This window comes from Bactrocera dorsalis, chromosome 4, assembly GCF_023373825.1.
Source record: "Bactrocera dorsalis isolate Fly_Bdor chromosome 4, ASM2337382v1, whole genome shotgun sequence".
Taxonomy (NCBI): Eukaryota; Metazoa; Arthropoda; class Insecta; order Diptera; family Tephritidae; genus Bactrocera; species Bactrocera dorsalis.
Window position 1 is genome coordinate 58,094,448 of NC_064306.1, and position 24,023 is coordinate 58,118,470.

The window sequence follows — 24,023 nt, forward strand, 5'->3', positions numbered from 1 at the left end:
AGTTATGGCTTGCTATGAGTGTTTTTGAAATTGGTTCCAAAATGAAACAAAAAAATTCAAGATATTTATTACGAAAATGTATCTATGGAACTTAGGGGGTAACATGGTTTTCCTTGGGTAAAAAACCGCCTTTTTCAACATTTTTTTTTCTCATATAAAAAACTAAATATTTTATTCCAATTTTTCAACGTTACAAATATACATAATTAGTAAATAAATTCTGCAATTTTCGAATAAAATATTTCAAACTCGGCCATTGCAATGCCATTTCCGGTGACCCCTCGGAAAAAAGCGTCCGCGTTGGTAGAATATCGCCTTACAAGATCATCTCAGGTGAAAATATACGTGTTTTAGTTAAAAACTTAACGTAGAACTTGGACGAAGGAACAAAAATAAAACTGAAAATTGGATTTTTTGCAGATATTTTTACAAAAACAGTCAATTTCAGTGATATTTTCGCGAATCTTTTTTTTTCAAATAGTTGTAATCGAAAAAAAAATCCTTCGTCCAAGTCTCTATGAATTTTATCTCGAAAGACCTATGCAAATTTTCATGAAGATCGATTGAGTTGTTCTTGATAAATCTTGCCAACTGACTTCAAACACACAGCTTCGAGAAAAACGTGTTTAAAGACGGCGCACTTAGTTTAGGTAGCCTCGACAGGCTGAACACTTGTTGTTTCCGAGATATTTAGGCCGCGTACCTTGAATCGATCTGACTTAATTTTCGGCGAAGAACTTCAACTGAGCTACAATACAAAATTATTTTTCAATTATCTGAGCTCTTTCAGTATTGATTCTTCAGACTTTCGAAATTCTGGAATCTTACTTTTGATCCGTAACAGAGCTACTGAGCTCTGTGAATCCACAAACTGATCAAAGGTACCTGCCTTATTCAACATTTAAATCATTCAACCCCTCATTGGCGTCTGAAGAATCTTTTCGTAATCATACTTTTGATCTGTAAGCGAATTGCTGAGCTCTGTCAATTGAAGAATCCACAAACTGATCAAACATACTTTACTTTTTCGACCTTTAAACCATCCAAACTATATGTGGCATCTAAAGAATCAATCCTTTAGAGTCATCGATCACTAAAAGTCGATCTGAGCGTAAAGAGGTTGAATATGAGGCAAATATTTCACTGCTGGATCTCTTGTAGAACTCTATAAAAAATTCTATCAACAAAGATGACCGATGCGATAAATAAGCCTTAAACTGCCTTCCAGTGATCACTGTCGTTGAAGCCACGTATCTTATTACATTAATGAGTGAATGAACTCTCGAAATCACTCTATACCATTGATCTGAGGAACGAATTAACTCTCGAAATCACGCTGTGCTACTAAATCCTGATCATTGGACTTGAGTTCACTACTTTATTTGGCTTTCAGGGTTCATTCTAACAGTAGTCGGAGAAAGACAAACGGTTTTTCATGCAGTCAATATATTTGGTCGTTGATTTGAAATTTAGGATATTTTGACGAAGCCTTTCTTTAAGATCACTGAGATTTGAACTGCATTAAGTTAAATTAAAAATTCAATTATTTAAAATTTATTTCATTTCTTCTTATAATATATGTATTATAGTGACTAAGGTATATAAGTTAAGAGTAGGCGATTTTGCCTTTTCTACTTAAAAATTATTTGAGAATGAGCTATGATATTTACTATTAATAATAAAGTTTTAATAGGGGGAAAAATTTTGGCTTGTTTCCCTTGCTCAGAGAGCTGAGATGTTCTCTAGCATCCATAACTTGAATGACATCGTCAAATGAGAAAACTTATTAATCATATAACGGGTGATTTTTTTTGAGGTTAGGATTTTCATGCATTAGTATTTGACAGATCACGTGGGATTTCAGACATGGTGTCAAAGAGAAAGATGCTCAGTATGCTTTGACATTTCATCATGAATAGACTTACTAACGAGCAACGCTTGCAAATCATTGAATTTTATTACCAAAATCAGTGTTCGGTTCGAAATGTGTTTCGCGCTTTTTTATCGACAAATTTTGTTCAGCGATGAGGCTCATTTCTGGTTGAATGGCTACGTAAATAAGCAAAATTGCCGCATTTGGGGTGAAGAGCAACCAGAAGCCGTTCAAGAACTGCCCATGCATCCCGAAAAAAGCACTGTTTGGTGTGGTTTGTACGCTGGTGGAATCATTGGACCGTATTTTTTCAAAGATGCTGTTGGACGCAACGTTACGGTGAATGGCGATCGCTATCGTTCGATGCTAACAAACTTTTTGTTGCCAAAAATGGAAGAACTGAACTTGGTTGACATGTGGTTTCAACAAGATGGCGCTACATGCCACACACCTCGCGATTCTATGGCCATTTTGAGGGAAAACTTCGGACAACAATTCATCTCAAGAAATGGACCCGTAAGTTGGCCACCAAGATCATGCGATTTAACGCCTTTAGACTATTTTTTGTGGGGCTACGTCAAGTCTAAAGTCTACAGAAATAAGCCAGCAACTATTCCAGCTTTGGAAGACAACATTTTCCGAAGAAATTCGGGCTATTCCGGCCGAAATGCTCGAAAAAGTTGCCTAAAATTGGACTTTCCGAATGGACCACCTAAGACGCAGCCGCGGTCAACATTTAAATGAAATTATCTTCAAAAAGTAAATGTCATGAACCAATCTAACGTTTCAAATAAAGAACCGATGAGATTTTGCAAATTTTATGCGTTTTTTTTTTTTTTAAAAAGTTATCAAGCTCTTAAAAAATCACCCTTTATCTATTAACTCATCTCTTTTATCATAAAAAATGAATACTATTTTGTTCGAAGGTATTCCCTAACCTTCAAGTTAAGAATAGTCAATTTACCGAAACATTTTTCTGATTCTCTCTTCAATGACTTTTTCTTCGAAGTGATTCATCTGTCTCGGTATATTCAAGAGTGATCTTAATAAGTGTGTAGATACTGGGTATAAGTTCTCTTTTTTTTCAGTTATAAAATGTAAACCTTTTCGGTAATTTTAAGGACCGATCTTTATTCTTTCCCACCCTATTTATTATGATATTTCATGCTTAAAAATATGTATAGTAGAATTTTATTATATAACAATAAACAAATCCGACACTTTCTTAATTTCAGGCCGTCTACATGTCCACCACTGTACCGCAGAATATAAAAGGTAGTAAAATCGCCGGCCGACATACTCCAACAAGAAATAGTTTAAGGCACAGTCGCATGCTAGTTGTAAATAATAAAACATATCCAGGTAAGTGGCAAGGTGCTTGTTCTGTCTATAAGTAACACTTAGTAACAAATTAGAAAAAAAATTTCAAATGCTAACACTTAGCAAAATAGCTTTTGACATGTGGCTTTCAATTTGCGGCGCACTTTACTTAGTTTAATTTGACTTATTCTATATTTTGTAGTACGATTTAGCGTGCGCGTTAACCGGTATGTACATATGTATGTCTACTTATTTAAAACTAATTATATACGCATGACTTTAGAAACAACATGTTAGCTTTAATTGCGGCTGGAAAATAAATCCTAATACTATGTTGCTTATTAATCCTTTTATTACTAATGGACCATTTAATGCTAAGCTGTAATTATTGCACTTCATTCTCACATACATATGTACATATTGTACATAAATTAACATTAGCGATTGCAATAGTTTGTTGTGTCTAGAGATGGGAAGCTATCGATAATTATCGATTGTTAGAGATTTTTGTATCGATTGTATTGAAAGTCTAAAACAACAATCACAGTCCTGCAAAATAGGGCTAAATTTGTTGTACCGTTTTTGTACCGAATTTGTACCGTATATGGCAATAAAAGGCTATAAGTCGAAATCGATAATGATATTTGCATATCCAACCAAAAATATGTGTACCGCCTTTGTACCGTATTTTTACCCAATATGAAAATGCATAGCTCAAAACTTGTATCCATAAGATAATGCGAAATTAAATGGTGAGCTTAATTTGGATGTACCATTTTTGTACTCTTTTTGTATCGTGTTTGTATCAGCCATAAAAATGGACCAATCAAAGTCGAGAATCAATAGCAAATATCCAGCTAATAGTCTGTGTACCGTATTTTGTACCTTATTTATACCCAACATGAAAATGCATAACTCAAAACGTGAATGTAAAATTTAGATTCAATGTTTAACATAATTTAGTTGTACCGTTTTTTTAACGCATTTGTACCCTTTTGTTTTTACTCTTTAAACGGACTGCTGAAAGCTGGAGTCCAAACAAAAAATTTGTGTACCGTTTTTGTACCTTATTCATTTAAATTAAATGGTTTGCATAATTTGGATGTACCGTTTTTGTACCGCATTTGTACCGTATTTATACCCGCCGTTAAAGCGGACTACTAAAAGCTGAAAATAAAAAAAAATACCGCTACACATTTTTTTTACCGCTTTTGTACCTTATTTATATCTAATATGATAATACATAGCACAAGACCTGAGCCTGGATTTTAATAGTAATTATTATATAATTTTTCAATTACGAAATGCCGATTGTACAATAACTATACCGTAAAAGCACCTTATTGGTTCCTAATATGAAACCTATACAACAGCGTTTAAATCCGTTCCCACCTACATATATAGTTACAATATAGTAAGTACTTTTACACAAATATATATACTATACATACATATGTATGACAACAAGAAACTTATTAGACTCACTAACAATTAAGTGTAATCTAATCTATAATAGAGTTCAAACTAACATAAAACGCATATCTATAAGTCCATTTGCTTTTGTTGTAATTGCCCTTCCACTTTACTATGATATACTAATTTGATTTCCGTAACGGTCTTAATAACTAACAACTATCATTTGATAATCTTCTTACGTCAAGTTCAATACATTTCTGACATATGTATGTATATTCAAGCACTTAATCCCGTAATAATTAACCCTAACCAATCTAGTGTTAATGTAAATAACCAGATTTTGTTGTAGTCAGTCGGTCTATTAGGTCCCCAAGCAAGTGAGCGCGGTTAGTAGACGACAAACTTTTACAGCACACACAACAGATCACTTACTATATACTGGATTTATTTGCATCAGATATACACTTACATAAATATATTTGTTTATATAGTATCAGCATATATTTTCTATAATGGACCCTTCTTTGTACACAGCCACTCAGTATCCGAATCCAATGAGTTTTAAATATCCGAATCTTGCCCGCTGGTTGCTCATACTGGAGATAATAGTTGGTCTACTAATATCATTCCTAGCAATTTGGATATTCTGTTTGGCACCCAATACAGCCATACAATATAATCCATATTGGAGCGGTTTAGTGGTGAGTAGCTTCGTATTAACTTGTTTTATATATAAAAAAAAATCTAGGTTTAAGAGTTGAAAAGTGAAAAAAATGTTTATTGTTTTGGATTAAGCGCAGAGAGTTTTAGTTAAATCAGCTGAGTCAAAATACTTTCGTGATTTTCATCCCTGCCTCCGTCAATAAAAAGTGCTTTGTAAATAGTTCCTCTCACAAAATGGTGTAAACTTTCGGATCTGAAAGAGTTAAAGGTCAATTGAAAAGTCCCCGGCCTGATACATTGATGGCGCTACAAGAATTCATAGGATTCTTAGTTAGCCCCAAGTTTCAGAAGGCGAATGAACAATTATCGGGTCGTTAGTTAGTACATAGACTGCATATATGAACCAGCCCAAAGCAAGGTTATGGTGCCTGTATTCTTCAGAACTGGCAACCAGTGACTATTTCCTGTTCTCAGATCTCAAAAGAATGTTTGCTGGGAAGAAATTTTCGTCGAATGAAAAGATGATCGCCGAAACTGAGGCCTATTTTGAAGCAAAAGGCAAATCATACTACAAAAATGGTATCGAAAAGTTGGAGGATCGCAATAATCGGCCGGAACTACATTCAATAAAAAAAAATAATTGTGCCTGAAAGACGGGGGATTTTGAAATAGACCTATTATATTTATACAAACTGTGAAATTAATAATGGAAACAAAATATCTTTGCTAAATATTAACAAAGAACTTCTTATATATAATTGGAATATCTGTGGATTAGATATTTGAGAGAACTTATACTCCTGTCGCAATGCTTAACGTTATCTCACGAATGAAAGGATCTACAGCCTCTCTAAGCCGATTCCGAAGGGCTAAACCTTAATCGGAAGTATGTCAATGCCTACTGATTTTAGATGTTAGTTTATTAGAGATAAAGAAATCCGATTCAAAGTATCATCTCCAATCAATAAACTACATAGCCCGTTCTCTTCCATAGTAAGAGTTATATCATTCCATTTTTGTTGCAGAAATATTAAAATTTGAAATTTTTTATTCCGAGCCTTCTTTTGAGCCATAGTTCCCTAAACCAAGCGGACTTCTTTGGTGGAATTTAAAGACGAAATTTCGACATTGGTTCGAAGATATTATATCCATCCTGCTCTTTGCTGGTTTATTAATTTTTTAAGGCCTTACATGATGAAGATTTTTGCTATCGTATTTTAAGTCGAAGTTGAGTATTCCACCATCAAAGCCATCATATCGAGTGCGCAAAAAGTTTGAAAGTCTTCAAATTTATGGAAAAATCTTTGACCCGTGAAAACATTTTCCTCGTTAACTGAAACCTAGTATGCAATGAATGGCGCACCTACCTAAACTACAACCATTCGTCAATGAAATCCAACGGATTTTACAAAAATATTCTGGTTCTTCAAATAGCCTTACTTGGTTCACTAATCTGCCGTATAATGGCGATAGATGTCCTGTACCCAGTATCTAAGGCATTTATTAGTCGCAGCTTCTAAATCTAGATAAATGATTTAAAAGAGGCTGAATAGCCTTTCCCTGTCAATTAATTATCGGTCGTCTAACTATATTATCGACTGAAGGCTCTCAAAATACAAAAACAAAAACTTAGGTACCGGAGATTCTGAAGGCATCTTTAAATCCCTTGACAAGATCGCCTCTCTTTCATGAGACGTCTAGAACTTTAGCTTCGAAATAATTCTAAACGTGTGCCTTACCCATCCGAGAAATCAAGTATCGATAGATTGACTCCATCGCAAGAGACTTATAGAGCATCGGCTTCAGAATTATTCTCAAAATGTTCTTAACCAATCCGGAATCTGGTATCGATCTACTTTTCAGCGTACGGAGTTAACTTGAAGCTTCGTGTACCAGCTCATTATACATTATATATTATAATAAATCTCAAAAAAATTACATCGTCCCTCAACAACTTCTTTTTGACTACTTCACAGCTCCTGCTAGCTGGCATTCTTGGACTTGTGCTTGTACGCTATCAGCGTATTAAACGTCACAAAGTACGCGAGAATTGTTTCAAATTTTTACGCGCCGACTCATACTTGCTGGCACTCCTCGCCGTCTTGCTGTGCTGTGTGGCGGTCTTCTGCGCCGCCCTACACTATGCGCGCCTTTGCGCCGACGACACACACTGTGCGCCAACGAATATTTTGCTCGAGCATGGTTCCTGCACGTGCACTTTCAATGCGAACGACGACGAGTTGACGGCGCCGACAAATAGCAGTGCGGCACAAGTGGCAAACGGACTGTTGGACGAGGAAGTGGTGCCGGAGCATTTCAACGATCAAAGCTACAAAGTGGAGTATCGGTAAGGGAGTGGGTGTTGGAGGGTGGAAATTTCAGTTTGTTTACTGTATATATTTTTCTTTTGCAGAGACTTGAGCTGCAAGGAGCTGCGCGGCGAGTGGATAACCATATTGATTCTATCGATGGCGCTCAACACTATCGGCTTTCTGCTCGCCTTTGCCTACACGGTGTTGTTGTTTTGCTGTCGTCACAGCGCCAAGCGTCCGTTGTACACCTCCGTCCATACGAGTACCTTTTAGACAAGGATTTGCTGTAGGCTAAAAAATGCACTCACATACGCACACCAACACACACACACTTACACAAATATACCTGTAGTATTTTTAAATGTAGCGCTACATACATACATACATATTTATTAATATGTAATTTTATTATAAAGTTTTTAAAAAAAATGTTTTTAGTGCTGAGCTCATACTATACAAGCACTCATACTTTTGTGTGGAGTATGTTACACATACATGCATAAGTCGTTGGCGCTTTGTACTTAATTCGCTTTTAAAACTAAGTTTTAACACTCTAACTTTCAATTTTGTAAAATTTTAATGAGAAAACACGATTTGCATAATTTATAAAAAATACTTATTTATTTAAATACGATATATATTTATTATTACTGCATTAATGCACTCACATACAAATAATTTTAAAATAATTGATTTCGAAAAAAAATATTTTTTCTAATATTAAAAATTGTAGTATTTAAAAAAAATTTTTTTAAATTTTAAAAATTAATTTTTTTTAATTTTTAAATTTTAAAAATTAAAAAAAAATAATTTTTTAAATTTAAAAATTTTTTTTAATAACCGTTATGACTACCTTGACTCTGATAATTAATAATATACAAATACAGACATACATACACATATGTAAATGCAAATGTATTGAAGATTGTATGAAAATTGATTGTAAATTATCAAACATTTTTTTAAATATTTTTTATATTCTCGAAAAAAAAATTTCAAAACATTTTTTTAATATTTTTACATTGCAACATGTGGCAAGTAGAAGCTGTTACCAACCATTTTGATATTAGAAGCTTAAAAAAAAAATTATTTTACAATGCACACAGACAAATACAAATGCATGAATGTATAAATAACGGTTTTGTTAAAGAAAAAATGCAAATGGAAATTCTCAATAAATCGCAAATGAAGTGCAGTTACTAAATGATGGCGTTTCATTACACTTAAGAGTACTTCACTAAGCATAAATGCATAAACTAAGTAAATAACCTATACTGCTAACCTATATACGCAATAGAAAAAATTTTAATATTAAATATTATCAAATATTATTGCACTGCAGCTACTTGAGAATGATTTCCGCCGGTGGCAGTATATTATCGCCATACAAGCTATACCAGATGCTGGAGTACCAGATCGTGCGATCGACCCACTCGCTGCCCGCCAGCACATGACCGATGAAGGGTGAATCGCGAGATCTAGAAAAAAATAAAAAATAAAAAAATTAAAAATACAAAAAATTAAAAATATAAAAATTATAAAAAATTTAAAATATAAAAACAAACAAAAAATTAAAATATAAAAAAATTAAAAATTAAAAATATAAAAAAATTAATAAAAATAACTTTCAATTTAAACTACCCAAAATTTTACCTTCTATAACCAAAAACTAACCAAAAAACTAACCTCAAAATCTGCGTTTGCGTGCGCTCGACAAATGTGATGGCCCAGCTCCACGGAAAGTCGCGTTTCTTCTCAAAGCCCAAATACGCTGTCGTGCTGTGCAGGAAGATCTCACGCACAATGGTGGTTTTGTCATTTTTGTCTTTTTTCGATATCACAATTTTGCCATCGCGCAACTCGCAAAGCAAGGATTTGAAGGACTTCGTGCGATTATCGGCGAACTTCAGCTCTTTGCCGGGTGTTACGGTGGCCAGATTTTTAACGGCACGTTGTACTTCGCGCAGCGTATCGATCGGCTTCACGACGAGATAGTTGTTTTTGCGATCATCTTCGGGCCAGTAGGACCAATTGAGCACGACGTCGAATACTTTTGTGTCATGGTGTAGCGGACGCTCTAAACAATCGTTTAATATGACTTCGTGCAGTGATACTTGGTGGGTGGACATATGCATTTTGGGCGCTAATTCGCGACAGATGTCGTAGGCGGTGCGGGTGGGTGTGATTGTGACATTAACCTGGTCTTTTTCCTGTGGAAATAAGTCGAATTTTTGAATAAGTATATAAAATGTAGAAACAACGAATTTGTTGTTGTTGTAGTTGTAGAGGTAGAAAAAATTTCTGAAGTATTTTCAAGGAATGGTGCCAGATTGATAGTCCTTGACCGGATAATAATGCGAGTACGCTCTGAATACTTAAAACTGACTGTCGTGGAAGCGGAGGAACAATAAAGTCATATTTGGACATATACTATATGTCTCTTAAAGGCTTGGTATTAGTGCTTTTGAAGTTAACGGATAATGGTGGATATCATCGTTTGTCCTCTGAGCACAGCTAATGTGCTCTATCTTAACCTCAATCATAACTTTGCGGCAATAAAAAAGACAAAGAGCGAAAATATATACAAATGATTTAGATACCTTCAATATATCCGACTCAAACCGAGTTATTCGAACAATGATACGAATTCCCCGGCTTTTAGTGAGATTATCGAGAGGCGAAATCCACTCAAGACATCTTGACTGTTCTACCTAGCGATATCAAAATCTGAAATATCTTCAACCAAGTTAACTCAAAATAATTTTATAGAGTTCATGTGGACATGAGATCCAACTTATGACAATCTTTATGAACATCAACATCTACACAGACGGATCAAAAACTACTAATGTAGTGGTTTCCGGAAGCTATTGCTCGGGGCTAAAGCTTAGGCAACTCTTGTAGTTTTCCGTTTTTTGTAGGGTCTTGCAAGCGGAGGTCTTTGCGTTTAGGATGGATGCTGAGATACATACATGACCTAGAGAAGATCAATATACACGTCTTTATCCAAGCGGCAATTAAGGAATTTCGCATAGTATTACGTCAGAGGATGTCCCTAGACGTAATAGATGTTATGGCTGCCGGAAAGCGGCTGCAAATAAAACGGGTTCCAGGTCACAAGGACGTTTCGGGAAACGCAATAGCTGATGAGATTCCCAATAGTGTCCGTCTGGCTATCAAACCAGTACTTGCAATACGTAAGCCCCTAAAAACGATACATACATATTTCCAAAAGGGCTGACGGACGGTTCAGAGTGAGATGAAATGTCTCAACGACATGCAGGATAGCCAAGATCATGTCCATTTCTTTCAAAGAGAAATACGTATGCGTTTTACTCAGAAGGTATGGGATTACCGGTAAAAGATTACTGGACGATTGTTGGCCTAATGGCAGGACACGGATGGGCATTAGTAGCGCTGCAGTCAGTATGAGAGAGACTTTGAAACACCATTTCTGCTTCTGTCCAGCCTTATCAAGAACTCGTCTTTTATATCTAAAAGCTTCGCAGTTCCTGGGACTACATGAAATATCAATATTAGAAGTCAAATCTTTCTGAAAGTTCGTAAAAAGCGTTGACATTCTGTATGTCGGATACTACAGCTCGAATTAAACTGACCATCCGTCTAAGTACTATGGACTAGTAGGTCTATCTATATTGTGGCAGTCGGTCAGTACAACCAAGCCTAACTTAACCCTGCTTATTAACGAAAAATATTGAGGAATAATCCTCCAACTGACAACACAAAATTTCTCCTTTTTCACACCAATAACTTTTCAACTCTAGATACAATCTAACACTTACCTCATTTGTAAGCTCTGGCTTGGCATTTAGAACCACCCACATCTTCAAATCGCCCGACTTCTTCACAGAGTCTGCCATCGTTTCAGCGGCGGCGTAGTATTTTTGCAGGCACATCAGCATTTCTTGCTCCTTTTTCTAAAATTATTGATTTTTTAATGATAAGAGGAGCTAAAGTCGAAAAGAAAACTTACCATTTCCTCCGGCGTTAAGGGAAATAGATTTTTGTAAAGTGTTATTAGGTCAGTCAAGACATCAGCCTCCTTCTGTGAGTAAACCATTTCCTCTTGCTGATGCTGGTAGAAAAATAATAAAAATATTTTGACTTATAACCAAGTTTATCCACAAAGCCCAAGAACTGTAAGTGCTTACGTGATTTTGTAACAGCGTTGGACCCCAAATCATTGTCAGATTTTTCGTACTCATCTTGTTCTTCGTTTTCTGTGAGCTTATAAATGCCAAATGTCCGACAATTTTCTTCAGTGTCTCACGTTCGATCACACTCAGACGTGCCAAGAGTTCTTTGTACGCTTGTATCTTCTCGGACGCTTTCGTGAGTTCAGTCACACACATAAAGCTCTCGGAGAGTTTACCCATCAAACGCTCCGGCAGATCGCGCATGAAACGCTTCAAGACGTTAGCCACATCGTGTTCGTTATATTCGTTGCGTGTGATCTCGACATTGAAGGCGTCCGCACGGAAGGCGGATAATAGCTTTAATATGGAATTTTCGGAGCCGGATTTGCGATAGATACCCTCCGACATGGAACCGTGTATATATACGAAATTGATGCATTTATCGACAATAACGGGAACATTGAATTTAGTTAATTGTTGATCGATCAGCGAGAAGCCATTATTGTGTGCCACTTCGCGGATGATATGACGCCAAATTTTAGTTTCGCGGGGTGAGGACATAATCATATATACCGTAAATGGTGGACAGTCTATCATAAGCGTCGGACCAGACTCGACGTGTAAGTTGCGTATCGTTTCATCGCTGTCTTTGAGCACTGAAAAAAAGAGTTTATAAGACGGAACAAGTTGAAGTTTCTCTTCGTCTACTTACCTATGCAGCGCGCTTTGCGTAGGTCCATTTTCTCCAGATTTCCGGCAGCTTCACTAACGAATATCAAACGTCTCTGATTCTTCTTCAACACTAACCAAGTGCCGCTCCACTCGGAGGTTATTGAATTCTTCAGATAACACCAACCGGCACGATAGTAATGGCAGAGATATTTCGGTGGTATGGTATTAGTCAGGCTCTCCAACAACTTTTGCATCCAAATGCCGCTGAGGAGTAAGAATACAATTTTTTATGAGATTTTTTCAATCTCTCTTTCTCTATCTTTCTTTTCTACTCACCGCTCTGATTCCTTGCTCACACCATACAGATGTGCCACACGCTGATGCTTGCAGTTACCCGATGAGGTACTCGTCATCACCAGATTGGGATTCGACATTGCCTGCACATTACCCGAACTCGATTGATTCTTCGGCATTGCTGTGGTTATTTCGAAGCAATAGAAATGTGTCGAATTATCGGTTACACGACTATTGCTCACACACTGCAAAGTCGTAATGCAATCAAGTGGTATGGTTTCCTTGGGCGTCTTCATCTCTTGATCGAGGAATGTTTGGAATTGGCGATCGCGCAATATGGCCTTACGATTTTGCATCTCTTTTAGTATATCTTCCACAACACCGGAAGGAAAACGTATCAACGGTCCTTCATAACGCACGAGCATTGGCGAGAGTGTGGGGCGTGGCACCATCTGTAGCGTAACCTTCACATCCGATTTGGGTGCCATTTTGAAACTGCTCTTACGGGTGATCGCACCGACGCGTTGTTTAACATTGGTGGAGAATACATTAACGGTGTTCATGAAACGTGACGCACGTGATTTTTGCTCGTTAGGCGTGAATGGCGGACGGCCATCAGCGCCAATAGCTTCCAAATAGGATGGTGGACCATCACCGACGATATTCAGTTTATTGAAGGGATTACGTCTTTGCTGCTCATTGTTTTCTTTGTTGTTGTCCTGCACGAACCACTGTGTGCGATTATCGCCACTGCGTGATAAGTCTACGTTACTGCCGCTTGCGGGTTGTTCCTCGACTCGGCATAAGTAGGGGCGCACGCGTTCCTCCTCATCGTCCAACATGTTCTCCATGCTCTCCGAAAGCAACTGTGCGTTTTGATGCACAATCTGTATTTGAGAATCTCTGACGCTGTTTGTGGTGGTGGGTTCGTTGACCGGTGTAGGCAGCACCACTGTGGCCGGCTGCTGTGACACTATAGCCGTTGTGGTGCCGGTAACCGCAGTCTGATTATCCTCCTCCGATGTGCACATGCTAACATCGTCATCGGACTTAACTTGATCTCCCGAAACTGTGCCGTATATATCCTCCTCGAGCAGATGCTCCAAAAGCAAGAGCTGATTGCTTTTATCTGAGTTGCAGATTGTGGCGGCTTTGCGACTGGAAAGCGGATCGAATTCTTGTATGATTTCGACAGGTGCTGGCACACAACCGCCAACTGCGCCTTCCACCTCGGCAGTTTTCGTATGGCCAAAATTATTTGGCTGCATATGCGACGTCGAAGGTCTGCTAATCGTGGTATTTTCGTAGTTTCTACTTTCATGTACCGCTGCTGGTCTATTCCTTGTGGCCATTTCAAAAACCCTACCATAGGTGGCATCGTCGTTTGCATATACCGGTTCCGGTGTTGAGCACACGCTCTCCTCCACACTATCAGCGATATACTCCCAAGAGTCACTGCGGTCTGGATTCGGCATACGCCGTTCTGCGGCAAGTATTTGTTTATGCAACAGCATAGATTCTTCACGTTCCGCAGCTGCAGCTTCCATATTCAATTGTTGTAGCTCAGCCGAATCAACATTCGGACGTAAGGAGGCACCACCGACCGGTGATGGAGTATCCACCGCACGCCGCAGTTGTATTTCTTCATAATTTTTGCGTCGCTTCAGCCGCTGTGGTGGCTGTATGGGCTTGAGTTTGCCATACAGTCCATCCGAAATCTCGGCCACGACTTCTTTCGGCAGCGTCGGCGCTGGAAAGTTGGGCATTGGCGGCGATGGTAAATCCATTGAGTCGCGCGAAGTGCCAACTGAACTATTATCCGTTGCATGTGTCTCCTCCGTCACATTTTGCAAACTCGTATTGCTGCGTTGCTTCTTCAGCGCCACACTGGCCGCCTCAGCGGCTATATGCTTGGGCACCATCACCGACTTACTGATGGGTGCGTTACGCGCGAATGACGTTTGTGGTGTGGCAGTTTTGACGGCGTCCTCATACGATGGTGGCGCGGGTAGATCCAAATCACTGCGTGCCGTTCTCAAATTACGCGGCAAATCATATGAACAATCAACGGCGCTGGCGGACAGATCTTCAACGCCGTCGGTTTTGTGATTCAATGGGCTTGTGAAGGAGATGGAGCCGAAGACTTGATCGTTGGGTGGCAGTGTTTGTGGACGTTCCGTGTGGAATTGCGCTGTGGCCTTCTCCTTCTCTTTGTCCTTCTCCTTTTTGGTCAGCGTAAAGTTTGTATTGAAGTTTTTACCCACGCTACGCAAACGTTGCGCCGTCTCACTGCTGATCGTGCTGAAATTCTTATCGAACTTGTTCTTGATGCCCTTAGTCTTGAGCGCCACACGCTCGCCGATGGATTCGGTGAGTAGTTTCGAAGTGGAACCAATGGATTTCAACAGTTCACTGCAATGAAAAGTGTTGAGAAGAGAATAAATGATTAATGATTTTTTTTTGTGAAGTTCTACAATCTTCTTTTGAGAGGCTTTGCGTGACCGTTACCCTCACTTATCACCCATATGTTTATATGTACGTGTGTCCGCCGCAACAACTACCAGTTTTTTTATTTGTTAAAGTGCAAATTAAATACGGATATTAATAAATTTTTCAGTGTAATTGTTAAATTGATCAGCTAGCGGTGCTCTGATGTGCTCACGAGCGCCAAACAAACGAATCTGAAGTCTCCGAGCATGCAAGACAGCCTTATTTATAAAGAAATGGGTGATGTGGCAAGTAAATACTGGAAATGTGGCATGCATATAAGTGAGTCAATGCAACGATAAGCATGTATGTATATATTTTTCAAGAATTTATGTACACTGTTATATCTCTCTAGCATTTCTCCGAGCAGCAGGGAGAGGAATGTATGTGGTGTAATTATTAAGTCCATTCTTCACGCATAGCACGCATAACACACAAAGCCTATCTATGTAGTTAATTAAGCGCTAATAATGCGCTGGTGTATGCGTAATTTGTGCATTTCCAGAAACACATATAGACATATACGAAAATACAGGCCCTTGCTCCCCAAAATGTGCATCTAATTAAAGCAACACACGCGCCGCCTTCCTTCCTTCAGGAAATGCCACTAAATTTAGAAATCTTTGACGGCGCACAAGCAAACATTTATTTATATATATAACCACATAAATGCACGTAACTATATGCAAGTGTGTTTGTATATATCAAAAACAATGTCGTGTGACAAACATTGAACATCTGTGGCGTTGATCTTGGGAAGCGAACGCCTGTCTTGTACGCGTACTCTATACCAAACCACACATACTCTCTAAATTTAATTATAGAAACATCAGCTAGGCATTTGAAAAATGACGGCTCACGAGTGAACTTCAAATAATAGTATATAGGGGATCTAAAAATAGATCACACGCTGATGCTGAAGTCTAAATATATTTGAAGAGTCATGTTTGAAGGGCTTTGCTCAATGATGAGACAATAGAAATGAGGTTTACATAATTCGTCTTGAGATTAAATTTACTCGTACATATATTCTTTCTTGGTTCTATGACCACTAATTCGCAGCTATAATCCTGACAGGAACGCTATTGAACCAAGAAACATGTAAAAACTGAATGAAATTTTGGCAACATTGAGGGTGTTCTGTTGAAAGCCACAATACCTTCTCACTCCTGATGCTATTGAGAGTCTTGAATTTTTCTATATGATTGTCCCAGAACACTGAGAGAAAATATTTTGACGGATATTGACGTCAAAAGCCCTAGAGATTAGCTTCGCTTCTAAAAAATCATCACTTTTGCCAAGACATATACGCTTTGTAGGAAATTTCGAAAGCAGGTTTAAAGCCAAAGTAAAGAGTGTTTGAATGCAATCTTGGCTGATGGGTTATTTTCCAAGAATTAGAGGGTATAAATTATATTTTCTAACTCTTAAGAAAACTGTTAACTTATGCATGGTATAAGTTCATTTTTCACTCTATAAGTTTTTCCGAATTTTTTTAAAGCCCTGTAGGAGTCGAATTCTATCGCAGTTGGCTAAAAAATTTAAGTGTGAATCATGTTGAACTGTACTATAATCAAATTATATTTGATGCCGAAAATTGAAGAAGGAAGCGCAACGCATTTGCAGACAAAAATAGAAAAAGAGACCGAAATGTGTGGTTATGAAGAGCTTGACAAGCTGGCCAACAGGCGATCTTGTGACTGATGCCCAGAGCTTACTGAAATTATGAAAGAACCACTTCTCCAGTTTGCTGAATGACAGTGAAAGCATACCACCAGGAGAAGTCGCACCCAATTTCCCAATCGATGACGATAAAGCAAACGTACCATTGCCCGACCATGAAGAAGTTTGAATAGCAATTACCAATCTATAGACCAACAAAGCGGCGGAGGCTGAATTATTGCCGGCTGAGCTATTCAAATACGGCGGCGAAGAACTGATAAGAAGCATGCATCACCTTCTTAGTAGAATATGGTCGGACCAAAGCATGCCCGCTCTGCTCAATCCACAAAAAGGGAGATCCCACAATCAGCGCCAACTACCATGGGATAAGCCTCCTTAACATCGCATATAAGGTTCTATAGAACGTACTGAAAATAATTCGAGCTGCAGATCAGAATAGGGAGGGCGATGATATTGATGTTATTGACCTCAAAACCCGCGTCGTTAGCTCTGCTTTCACCAGACTGGATAAGGAAGCAAAGCAAAGCATTTAATATAGTGAATGAGAGCAAACTTAGATGTGTATACGGTCGTAATTTCACCCAAAATATATTTTTTTTATAAGAGATGCCTCCAAAGACACATTGTTATATCACGATGAAAGACTTGATAATTTATGAAATATTACAGGAACTCCATTAGATCTCGATTAATACTACAGACCCATTACTATATTTCCGAGTGAAATTATATTTCAGATTCTTCATAATATTTACTTAGACACTTATAGTTTATTAGTAGCACTTTATGTAGAATTCTCGGGCATTCAATTTCAAATATAACTAAGTATGATCACATGTTGAATATCTGACCCTTTCTAAACTGACTGGGGTAGCAAGAAGAGATTTTCGAGTTTAAATAAATTTCATTTATTTTTGGAGAGCGTAGTTGATCGTTATGAAAAAAATCAACTCAAGGCGTGACCCACTCAGTTTTAGATTTGAAACACATTTCACTTACGCCCTTATACGAGTTAGCCTTAAGATTTCTCCCGATCTGATGACTAAAATAATAATCCTTTCATTAAAAAATTGATATTACGTTTATATAATAATAAATATTTTACTTTGTTTGAAATTCACTTCACTTTTTTGGAGAGTTCGGTTTGGTGTATTCGAATCTTGACCGTCTCACTTCCACTTTGTTTCTAAAACCCGACTAAACTAAACACAAGCAACGAATGTTCTTTCGATTTATACAGTTAAGTAAGTAGGCCTAGAGCATATCAATATTAATTTAATTAGTGCAAGGAAAATTACCAGTAGTAAAGATAAAATAGTTAGTGCCGAAAAAGTTACATGGGCGAGAACGTCAGGAGATAATATCAATGTTACTACGCGTAACGAATTATGATTAAAGTCATAAAAGAGCAGTAATTCAATATAGACAACAGGAAATTATTAATCACAAATATGTTGAACTAATTAGTTTTCAATTTAGCTAAGAGCTTATGATTATCTAAGTAAAAACATACATATGTTACATAATTATTTAAATGACATGAAGATATCCTAACCTAACAGATCTAAACTACAAATCTTCGTTCAAAACTAATTTCCTTTCCATTTACTTTATAGCAACAAGTCAGATTATTTAAGAATTGTTTGGTGGACTATATTCTTCACTCGATAAATATAATAAAAGTCTCAACCATGACCCACTAGATTTTCCGATGAGGTACTTTTATAGCATGTTTTTTATTATAAGTTGCCATAAAAACATATTGATTTTCATTCATAAATTTAATTATCATATCACGTGGCATTGATTTGCGACTGCTGGGTGTCACTATACAACAGTTATGCAGATTTTATTGCCAAATACTATCGCAATAGTAATTGTTGACGTATTTACTATAACTGCTGCACGTCAGTACACAATATTTATCATAAAATTATTAGGTTATAACGAAGTTGTCCACACATTTTATTGCGTAACAAGTCCAACCTGAATTTATATACCATATACCTTTACAAATTAGTAGGTTTGTTTCCTGTACTTGAAAAGACAGAAAATTTGGGGCCGTCACTATTTTGTGAGTCACTAGTTATGATAATTAGAGAACATTTACCGAGCGGTTCTGTACTGTGATAAGGTCACAAGTCTCTAAAGTTGAGATATTTAATTAGAGCCAATACTAAAACCTATACTTTACTGCTATACTTTGACCAAATATTATTCACATATTCAAAGCAATATATTTTCTTTCCATTCCGTTTTTAACATTAACAAATGAGATGAAAAACTGAAATGAAGTAAAAAGGGTTTGTCCAGAAAGTTATAGGACTGATTTTCTTCCGCCGCGGCTGTACTTCGGAACGTGTGCGCACCGACTGGATTCGCTAGAGGGCGTTCCTAGCTAACGAACTAGCGGCTGGTCAGTTGTCTCCGAGCACCTGGAGAGTCAGGACAAGGTACAAGCTGAAAATGCAGGGTTCGTTAGAGCACAGGTACGCGATTAAATTCTGTATAAAACTCGGTAAATCTGCTACAGAGATGTTTGTTATGATCAAGCAGATTTACCCAGTTGTTCCTTTAGCAAGAAATGGTGCGTTTCAGTGGTACCGGTCCAGAAAAGGGAAGAATGAGCAAATCCAAAGCGAAAAGGATGCTCATTGTTTTTTTTTTTGGCATCAAAGGTATCGTCCATCATGATTTTGTTCCACCTGGACAAACCTTCAACGCTAAGTTTTACGTGGAAATCTTCAAGAGACTCAAATGAAGGATCAATCGGGTCCGGCTCACACCGCTTTTCTTGTGAACACCTACCTAACCAAGGCCGGCATCCCAAAGCTTCCGCAGCTGCCCTACAGCCCAGATGTGGCCCCTCCGTACTTTTTTTTGCCTGAAAAGGCTGATGAGAATTTTGAAACGACAGAGGGAATCCAAGCAGTATGCACCTCAGCTTTCAAGGCTATTCTGGAGAATGCCTTCCGTGACGCTTTTAATGCTTAGAAATCGCATCGACGCAGAAGGAGACTATTTTGAAAGTTTTAAAAGAATTGTAACGATTGGTTCAATAAATTTCGGACAAACTCTGTATAAGTGAACAATACTGAAGTAATCAAAGTAGTGATAAAATTATTAGCTCCGAAAAGGCATAACTGTGGACTTACGTCTCTTCACAAAGTCGGAAAGGGGTTTAGAAACTGTATTTATTCTTCGCAGCTTCTCTCAGAAAGGAATTATGAGAATCCCTTTGCCTTTAATACGAGTATACTTTTAACCCTCAAAACCTTAAATTTAAAACAGAAAGGTTAACCATTTTTTTTGGAAAATTTTAATTTTGAGAAAACAAAATGATACACAGCCCATGAGACAGCTGATAGATCATTAGTATGTGAATTATGTATATCTATTTGCGTGAAACAGTTCTGTTATTGTGAAAAAAATGGGTAACAAGGAATTTTGCGAGTTAATGAAATATTGCTTTTTGATGGGAAGTAAAAATTTGGTTTCTCATACCGCCTCAGGAAAATCAGCCATCAAAAATTGGTATGCCAAGTTTAGACATTAGAGGTTGCTACCGACGAAAACATCAGAAAAGTCCTCAAACTAATTTTGGATGACCGTAAAGTGATGTCGTTCGATATAGCAGACGCTCTAAAGATATCAACTGAAAGGAATAGTTGGGTATGAGAAAGCTCTGTACAAATCGGGTGTCGCGCGAGGTCGTTTTTGACCAAAAATAATGACGATTTGATGATTCGAAGCAGTGCTTGAAGATGTTCAAGCGTAATAAACCCGAGTTTTTGCATCGAAATATGACAAAGGATCAAACATGGGTCCATCATTTCACTCCGCAGTCAAATCGACAGTCATCCGAGAGGACTACATACTATGAAACCGCTCCAAAGCGTGGAAAAATGTAATAGTAGGCTAGCAACGTTATGTCGGATGCGCAATGAATAACTTTTATTGATTACCTTGAAAAAGAAAGGACCATAGCAGTGGCTATTACATAGCGTTATTGGATGAAAATCGAAAAACGAAATGTCGAAAAACCCCGAATTTAAAGTAAAAGAAGACGACGTTTCACCAAGCCAATGCACCGTGTCACAGGCCTGTGAAAACGATATAAAAAATCCATGAATCGGGCTTTGAATTGCTTCCGCATCCAAAGTATTCTCCAGATCTGGCTATCTGTGACTATTTCCTGTTCTCATATCTCAAAAGAATGCTCGCTGGAGAGAAATTTTCGTCGAATGAAGAGGTGATCGTCGAAACTTAGGCCAACTTTTAAGCAAGGTACAAATCACAAGACAAAAATAGTAACGAACAGTTGGAGGGTCGCTATAATCAATATATCACTCCTGAAAGGAACTATGTTGAGAAAAAAAGTATTATTTCTCCTGTTTTGTAAATTTCGTTACAGAACTCAGTTCCTTGCCTGCTTCTCCTTCGAAACTAAACAAATATCAAATTCATAAAAAAATTGGTGGAAATATGTTTGTTCAAAATGTTACTGTGCACTAAACCAAAAATAATCTTATTAGAATAGAAGTACAGTTATGTGCGTTAAAATATACCCAACAACAATATGTCTATACGTATATATGTCAGCAGGCAGTGCAAAAATTATGTACAAACACCAGTTAATTGCCAAAATACCGTTTCGAGAAATGTTAGCGCGAATAAGCATGCAAAATAAATTAAAAACCCTTAAACTGAAACTAAAAATATTTCGAAAATGCATTAACGGTTCATTGAGTGATAAGCATTACTTGTTGACTTTAGTTTGATTGCACGCAATTGCGTTGGTGTCAGGGGCATTGGTGAGTGCAGTGAATGCGCTTTTGTCGTTTGTCGTTTGGTTGCCAGCGGCAATGCCAGTGAATTGATTGTTCAATTGGTTGCTGTTGGTGTTGTTGTTGCGGCCACTATCGTCGCTATCAAATGCAATATCAACCTCAACGTCATCGTCAACATCGTAATCATCATCGTGTGTGCTAATATCACTAGCATTGTGCGACACATAACGGTTCAGATTGCATTTGCCACCTACGTCGCTTACATACCCGGGTGAAGGTGATTTGAATTTCGCATTATCGCCACTCTCGTTCGAACCGTCCAAGGATGAATTCAGCGTTGCATTGGAGGCCGATTTCTGTTTGTAGCTGCCGCTGAATGAGCGCTCACCAAAAGCGCTGCCGCCACCATCCATGGTCACATTGTAACTGCTCGTGGTGGACACTTCGCTGCCGATGGAATAGCGCTGTGCGCGATTGCCTCGCTCCCGCTCCACGCTGAGGTAGGTCTTCGGCGGTAGATCGGGCGCTTTACGCATCGCCGAGCGGCTGTTCGACGGCGACGAGGCTGTCGATGTGTTGGGTGAAGTCTCCTTGCTGATGGCGCCGGTGGCGCGCGGCAGTTGTGGATAGAGTGTCGGCGTATTTGGCGAGGGGCTGCGTAGCACTGTATTCTCGTAGATGCTGTTCGCGTTCTCGAAGTCAGTGTTTTGGGGCTTACGTGGCCGCGGCGCCGGTGTTGGTGTAGCGTAGATGGGTGCGGGCGCGACCTCCTCATTTGCATTGGGACCATACAAGTCATTGGTTTCTGTTAATATGGACTTGCGTGTGCCGACGCTGCCGGCATCTTCTTGATCCGAGTGCGTGCCGAAGAAGATTTTATTGTTTGGCACTTTTTCGGTGCAATTTGTGACTGTGTGTATATTTTCCGAGTTGATGTTGAGATTTTTATTAATCAACTCGACGGTGACGTTTTCATAGTCGGTTTTGCGCAGCTCGGGGTAGAGGCGACGCGGCGCGGGTACGGGTCGGCAAGAGTCCTCCTGTTCCATGTTGAAACTGAAAAGAGTGAAAAACGAAAAACGCTAAAAATAAAGTGTGTGGTCGAGTGTTTGTAAAGAGTTATGTACATTTTTTGGAAAAATGAGGTTATGGTGAATATATTTGTAGATTATAACAGAATATGTTTACAGTTAGGTGTTAAGTCACATTCGGTTGCCGTTGTTATGTTTGAGTTAAAAAACTTTTAGTTACGGAAAATCTTTTTCACAAAACAAATCTGAGGTCTAGCTCCTTCTGGGTATTACAAACTCTGTGGTAAACTTAACATATCCTCTTCAGGGTTTAAAAAAGAGTTTCGATCAACCACTAGATTGTCAATTAATGAAACCTTTGATTCTTGAAGGATTAGTAATGGCAAGGACCCGCAAGGAGTTTCCGTGCTATCTCTGCTTCTATGGACATTTGTGGTTAATAAACTGCAAAGGAACATGGAAGGCAAAGCCCTAAGATAGTGGCATATGGGTAGGTGTCTACGGACCATTAGCAATATTATGACCACCACTCTCAATACTCGTAGAGTTCAGAACTGAGCATCGTAAGCGGATCTGGGGTCGAACCCGGAGAAAACAGATCTGCCAGTGTTCACAAGAAAGCACAAAATTCCTCTATGGATGTTCCTTTCGATGAATGGAGCACAACTCTCCCTCAAGGACCGCACCAAATCCCCTGAGGGACAGGCTCTCTCGATATCTCTCACATACACACAGCTTTTGTTAGTCAAATCTGCTCTATGGTGCAGTAGTATGTTGGACAGACGTACGGAAACACGTCTACCGTAAGCCAATGGAAAAGGTTTAGAGACTCGCTGCGCTGTGCATAACGGGAGCTTTAAGAACAACTCCAGTGGCGGCTCTGGTACTAAACCTACCATCTAAAGGCTTCTTCGCTGAAAACTGCCCTGCAAAATCGGCAGGACGACTACTGGCTGCAAGAGAATTTACATATAAAACCTTCGGGCATGGCTCGGTGGGTAATGGCGGTTTGGCAAACACCGACTACATGACTCCACTTTTAAACTGGGAAAGAAGGTTTAAAGTAAACATAAAGAAATATGGCTGGCGTAAAAGTATGTTAGCTACCCGACGATGGAGTTTGGTGCGGGTGCCTTTTAAGTTACCGGACAATCAAGGCAGTAACCTCGTATCGTATATCGGCCAGATGTGCCTTGGAAAGCAGGGCAGCAGTGGAAAGTGATGCCATAAGTAAGCAACTTCACTTCTACAGGGTGCCAGGCTACAAAGAAATCGAAAGCAATGAGATAATGGACGAAATTACCAAGAGTGGTTTACGGCTAACA

The 24,023-nt window shown here is 38.5% G+C and overlaps 2 protein-coding genes across 4 annotated transcripts in view; one reads left to right on the top strand and one right to left on the bottom strand.

Moving 5' to 3' along the window:
* The window catches only part of LOC105225703 (ras guanine nucleotide exchange factor glfB), a 42,768-nt gene extending 33,980 nt beyond the window's left edge, over positions 1–8,788 (top strand). Inside the window, exons 4-7 of one of the 2 annotated variants that reach the window (XM_011204301.4) lie at positions 3,109–3,148; positions 5,144–5,310; positions 7,249–7,619; positions 7,686–8,788. In XM_011204301.4, the coding sequence (XP_011202603.2) occupies positions 3,109–3,148; positions 5,144–5,310; positions 7,249–7,619; positions 7,686–7,857 (750 nt within the window). In that variant the 3' untranslated portion in view covers positions 7,858–8,788. Of the gene's footprint in view, positions 1–3,108; positions 3,236–5,143; positions 5,311–7,248; positions 7,620–7,685 lie in introns of both variants that reach the window. The other variant, XM_011204298.4, reaches the window with a different exon arrangement.
* Positions 8,370–24,023, bottom strand: part of LOC105225702 (uncharacterized) — a 44,017-nt gene continuing 28,363 nt past the window's right edge. Inside the window, exons 2-9 of one of the 2 annotated variants that reach the window (XM_011204292.4) lie at positions 21,641–22,723; positions 12,750–15,119; positions 12,454–12,677; positions 11,757–12,397; positions 11,579–11,680; positions 11,388–11,522; positions 9,271–9,794; positions 8,370–9,062 (exon numbers count right to left, since the gene is read on the bottom strand). In XM_011204292.4, coding sequence (XP_011202594.2) covers positions 8,927–9,062; positions 9,271–9,794; positions 11,388–11,522; positions 11,579–11,680; positions 11,757–12,397; positions 12,454–12,677; positions 12,750–15,119; positions 21,641–22,716 — 5,208 coding nt within the window. In that variant the 5' untranslated portion in view covers positions 22,717–22,723 and the 3' untranslated portion in view covers positions 8,370–8,926. The remainder of the gene's footprint in view (positions 9,063–9,270; positions 9,795–11,387; positions 11,523–11,578; positions 11,681–11,756; positions 12,398–12,453; positions 12,678–12,749; positions 15,120–21,640; positions 22,724–24,023) is intronic. The other variant, XM_049456135.1, reaches the window with a different exon arrangement.